Source organism: Papaver somniferum, chromosome 6 (genome assembly GCF_003573695.1).
Source record: "Papaver somniferum cultivar HN1 chromosome 6, ASM357369v1, whole genome shotgun sequence".
Classification (NCBI taxonomy): domain Eukaryota; kingdom Viridiplantae; phylum Streptophyta; class Magnoliopsida; order Ranunculales; family Papaveraceae; genus Papaver; species Papaver somniferum.
Genome location: NC_039363.1, coordinates 133,441,199 through 133,446,913, shown reverse-complemented (window position 1 = coordinate 133,446,913; position 5,715 = coordinate 133,441,199). Strand labels below are relative to the sequence as shown.

General features: G+C 37.9%; 1 protein-coding gene across 1 annotated transcript; it reads left to right on the top strand.

The window, feature by feature from the left end:
- The first annotated feature begins 292 nt into the window (after positions 1-292).
- LOC113286207 (serpin-ZX-like) lies at positions 293-1,905 on the top strand. The gene is made up of 2 exons (XM_026534889.1): positions 293-738; positions 826-1,905. Exons 1-2 carry the CDS (start codon positions 370-372, stop codon positions 1,672-1,674), a joined length of 1,218 nt encoding a protein of 405 aa, XP_026390674.1. The 5' UTR covers positions 293-369; the 3' UTR covers positions 1,675-1,905.
- The last annotated feature ends 3,810 nt before the right edge of the window (positions 1,906-5,715 follow it).

Below are 5,715 nucleotides of genomic sequence, written 5' to 3'. Positions count from 1 at the left end.
TCTGAGTCAGAGGTCGAGTCAGATCTGACTCAAAATGGAAAACAAACGGGCTGATTGCTGACTCGATCCGAGTCAGGGGTTAACTCAGATCCAGGCGTCGTGTCAAACAAACAGGTTGTAGTAATAAATAAAAAATAATAAAATCGGGACACTTCACAATTAGTAGTCAACTGTCTTAGAGACACTATGGAGTATGGCAACAGTGAGCTGTGATCTGAGTTCGTCATCATTGTTGGACGTGTCTCATTTGATAATCCACGAAAATCTTTTTTCTAAAATCCACCTATGGCCTATATATTATTTTTCTTACCTCTTTTAGTCTAGTACATACTCAAGTATTTCAATTCCAGGTTACCACCAAGCGTCCAAATGGATTCATGTCTTCAGCTCGTCAAACACGTCTGGCTAAACGAAGCAAAAGATCAGAATTTTGTATTTTCACCCTTTTCAATTTATGTTGCTCTTGGTTTGTTAACTTCCGGATCAAATGGAAGAACTTTAAAACAATTGTTGGAGTTCCTCAAGTCCGATAGCCTCGATCATCTTAATTCAGTAAGTTTTCGACTAATTAAATCTGTAGATCAAGCCCGGGTCTGCAGTGAAAGTGACGCTGGAACCAAACTGTCTTTCGTCAACGGTGTTTGGGTCGATAATTCATGTACTCTAAAACCTGCTTTCAAAGATGTTGCTACTTCAATCTATGGAGCTGATGCTGAGGCTGTGGATTTCAAAAATCAGGTTAGACTTCCGATTATTAACTGATTAACTGAAGAATCTTCTTCTATTTTTCTCTGTAATCAAACTCAAATACGAAATGTTCTGCAGGCAAAAGAAGTTACAGCGAAAGTGAATAAATGGTTCGAAAAGGAGACAAATGGACTCATTCAAGATCTCATCCCTGATGATGCAATCAACAAAAATGCAATGCTTGTGCTAGTGAATGCACTCTACTTCAAAGGATCTTGGAAGACAAAATTTGATCCATCAAAAACAATCGACTCAAACTTTTATCTCAGCGACGAAACCTCGTCACCGGTTACGGTCCCTTTCATGACCGACAGCTACGAAGATCATTTTGTTTCTTGTTATCCTGGATTCAAAGTACTTCAACTCCCATACAAACAATTCAATTCTATCAATGTAAGTAACCAGCCAAATGATCAACAAGACAACTTTGCTATGTACATATTTTTACCTGACAGACGAGATGGACTAGGCAATATGATTGAGCAAGTTAGTTCTGATTCGGGTTTCATAGACCTTCATCTCCCAACTAGACGTGTTGAAGTGAGACATCTTAAAATTCCTAAATTTAAGATATCATTTGGGTTTGAGGCTTCCAGAGCTTTTAAAGAAAACATGGATCTAGATTTGATTTTTGATTCTCGTCGAGCAGCGCTGACTGAGATGGTGATGCGCACTAGTCCAAAATCCGAAGATGGATCCAGTATTAACCTTGCTGTTTCAGGAGTTTATCACAAGTGCTTTGTTGAGGTTGATGAAGAAGGAACTGAAGCTGCTGCGGCAACTGCAATTGTTTGTATGCTATTCTCGTTAAACGTATCAGAACCCATAGACTTCATTGCTGATCATCCATTCATGTTTATTATAAGAGACAATGTTAATGGGGTGGTTTTGTTCATGGGTCATGTTCTTAATCCCCTGTTGGCTTGATTTCATGATCAATGTGCAGCCCGATGACCTTAATTTGGTAGATGATGGGGTGCACAAGTTTATGCGTCGGACTCATGTAGTGTTGCTCTTGAGCTACTCAGTTTTGAGCTTGAGCGTGCTTTTCTTGGATTTTATGTTCTTTTTCCTTTCTTGTTGTTGCCTTGTGCCTAAGCCTTCTCGACATTTCCGTTGATGTAATTTGTTTTAATCCGGAAAGAAACTCTTCACTTATAAGTTGAACCTCTTATGATTAATATATAATTTGTCTCTTAACTATCCAGTTCCAACTATAGTTTGGTAAGTGTTAGTAAGAACTTGTTTCTTTGCAGCTGACTCGGCGTCTGAATCTGAGTCAACCCCTGACTCGGACCGAGTCAGCAGTCAGACCGTTTGTTTTCTATTTTGAGTCAGATCTGACTCGACCTCTGACTCAGACATAACCCCTGACTCGGACACATTTGAGTCAGGTAACAAAATACCCCTGACTCATGGGACCAAACCACTGACTCACTTATTTCCGAGTCAGATGAGTCAGATCTGACTCAAAACAAACATATCGACTCAGATCCAGATGAGTCAGGTGATTTCACTCAGATCCAGATGATTCAGATCCAGACGACTCAGATGAGTCAGGAGTAAACAAACATGGTGTAACTCTTGTTCAACGCATGAGGGTAGATCCACCTGCTCACCAAATTGTCCTTTAACATAATAGTCCACGGGTACTTCTCAAAAATGAATGATGATATCCCCGATAATGGAGATGTGTTAAGTGTAGAACTGCTCGATATAGACTTTATAAGAACAATACAACCTACCCTACTTAGAGATCAACACCAAGGGTTATAAAGTGAAATAAAAACGCAAAGTGCACAAACAAAGCGATAAGAGGGGAAAGAGCTAGTAAAAGTAGTTGCTTCAAAAAAGAAAAGAAAAATAGGAAAAGTAGCTTCCTCTGATATATTTTCTTAAAAAACGGCACCTAACTCAGTTGGTCATCCCCGTTTCCCAAAGTTTCATGTGCTCCAGGAGGTCGCAGGTTCGACCTCCCAATGGCGTAATATTGCAGGAATTAACATGGAAGGTAGAGTTAGCTTGTCCCCTTGTGACACAATCTCAGCCCTCCATCTGCTTCGGTTTTCTTGGCTAGGTTACTCATGAGGCTCGCTGATATGCTAGCACGGCAACCCGTTTGATTCATGTAGCAGTACATTGATTCAACTTAATAAAACAGAATTGATTAAGTTAATGTAATATTCTTGGCTAGCTAGTTAGGATTCCAACTTCTAGGTAATGTAATATTCATTGTAAGCAATAAAACGGAATTGATTCAACATACCAATTAAGGCACGGATTATTTTGGTTGTTGTTGTATGTCCACCACGCAGGAACGAGCCCAAACTCTAGGCCCAAGACTTAAATAACTGGTATTGGTACTGGCGTAGGAACGAGCCCAAACTCTAGGCACAAGCCTTAAATAACTGGTATTGGTATAATATAATTTTTTGCTCGCTCGTGCCCGCCCACTCGTATAGGTAAACTAAGACATTTAGTATGGTAACCAAGGCATTTAGTATATATGGAGGACGTCCACTTTTAGTATACCCAATGTGGGGTTAAAGGCTCCCTTTCATTCCCTCAAAGAGAAATGAGTAAGTAAATTTTGTGAAAAATAGGTCATAAGTTCAAATCCAAATTAAGACCATACATAGATATACGAAAACTCATTTTTATCCAGCAATTCCCCACATTTTTTTTATCCAGCGAGACCATTAAAAAAATAATCAAAATGAATGAAGTATTGATAAAAATTAGAAATCGGAAAGCGAGAAGTACCACCATAGGTAAGAGATGCCCATGAGGTCTTGAACCATGAACAACAAGAAAACTTGATGAACAGTGAACGCGATATCTTGACTACCATGGTTTGGTGTAATTCGTGATAAAAACCACGCATGATATCTCTCTAGGTGCTGCCAAGTTCGTGCCACGTTTCTCAGAATGGAATCAACTCCATTCTCATAGGAAACTGCCCACTTCCTCATTCATACAGGTGAGTTCCATCAAGAGTGCTTACTACTACACCCCCACTTCAATCTTTAATTGAAACTATAGAAATCATTAAGGCTTATTTAAAAGTCTTCATCCATATGAAGTCATACTATCACGTCTACACCACAGTGAAGGGACAGAGAATGTAATTCCCTAATAGTGTTTACCTTTAACCACTACAAATTAGTCATCTCATTCGAAACATTGATCTTGGGATCTCCAATCAGCAAGGTTGAGGATCCTTCATGCCAAGTTTATTTAATAAGCTTAAGCACCATCCCCCTTGATGCATTTCTAACTATCTCTTTGGACAAGACATTTGTCAGATGGTCCGCGATATTCTCTTTAGACCTTACAAAATCAATGGAAATAGTGATAGTTGAGAATAGTTGTTTTTCGGTATTATGTTTTCTACGAATGTGTATAGACTTCCCATTATAATTGTTTTAGCATTAGGTAATGCAGCTTAACTATCACAATATATAGATATAGCTGGCACATGCCTATGCGAGAGAGGCATTCCTTCTAAAAAAAACATCTTAGCCGTGCGGCTTTCTTCTTTATCTAATACAATAAACTATGATTCCATACTGGATCGAGCAATACATGTCAGTTTAGAAATCTTATAAGAAACAGAACCAACGGATAGAATGAAAAAATTTCCACTTGTAGATTTAGACCCCTTTGAGTCTAATATCCAGATGGCATCACAAAGTCCCTCAAGGACAGTAGGGTACCTCTCATAATTCAAACAAAAGGTCAAAGTGCACTTCAAATACCTCAATACTCTAAAAAGTGCATCCAAATGCTCCTACCGTGGATTAAAGGTATACTTACTTAACCTAATCACAGCATAGGGAACGTCTGGTCCCGTACAGTTCGTCAAATACATGAGATTGGATATCACTCTTGAGCATTCAAGTTTTGATACTCCATTTGTTCTTCTTGAGTTTATAAGAAGAATTGTATGGAGTACAAGCATGCTTACAATCAAACTAATTTTATCTCTTAAGCACATACTCAACATAATGAGATTGACTCACATAAGCAGAGCCGAAGTATTTCATGTCAAAGTTCTCATTCAGCATGTTTTAGTTGAATTAATTACATTTATGTTTGTATTAAGTGTAAGCATATCATTAACAAATAAGCACACAATCACATATGCATCCTTAACAATTTTAGTATAAACACACTTGTCAGATTCATTAACTTTTTAACCACTAGTAATCATCACATGATTAAATTTTTCATGCCACTGTTTAGATGCTTGTTTCTAACCAAACAAAGGCTTGTTCCAATTTACAAACTTTGTCTTCACAACCTTTCACTACAGAACCCTCAGGTTGGTCCATGTAAATTTCTTCATCAAATTCACCAAAAAGTTGTCTTAACATTCCTCAGATATATCTCTAATTTGTGAACATCATCAATATCATTAACATCCTAATGGAAGTAATTCTCATCACAAGTGAGTAAGTATCAAAGAAATATACATCTTTTTTCCGTCTATAGATTTTATCTACCAACCTAGCCTTATATTTTTTCCATGATTCCATCTACTCTACGTTGCCTCTGACCCATTTACAACCAATGGCTTTACTCCTTGTAGGTAAACTTTCAAGCTCCCAATTTTTTTTTGTTGGATTGAATCCATTTCACTGATTGAACTTCTCTCCAGAATGGGGCTTCAGAAGATGTCATGGATTCTCTATAAGTCAGTGGCTCAGACTCGGCTAGGAAAGTTATGAAGTCAAATCCATAATAAGTTTCAGTTCAAATTCTTTTACTTCTCCTAGGCTCAAAATCTACTTCGTATAACTCTAAAGGTAAAGTATGACTGGTTGAAGGGAAATCTAGGGGATCAACACATCTTTTACGAGAGTCATCTTTCAACTGAGAAATATCTTCAAACTAAATTTGGGTATACTGCCTACGCTAGCCAGTTTATGCATTGACATAAAGTTTACATGTCCAAGTCTACCATGC

What these genes read in the sequence shown, in the direction of transcription:
- LOC113286207 (XM_026534889.1), top strand. Translation starts at nt 370, where the DNA reads ATGGATTCATGTCTTCAGCTCGTCAAACACGTCTGGCTAAACGAAGCA. An exon ending in CTGTGGATTTCAAAAATCAG is followed by an intron (nt 739 to 825) that starts GTTAGACTTCCG and finishes AATGTTCTGCAG; the next exon opens with GCAAAAGAAGTTACAGCGAA.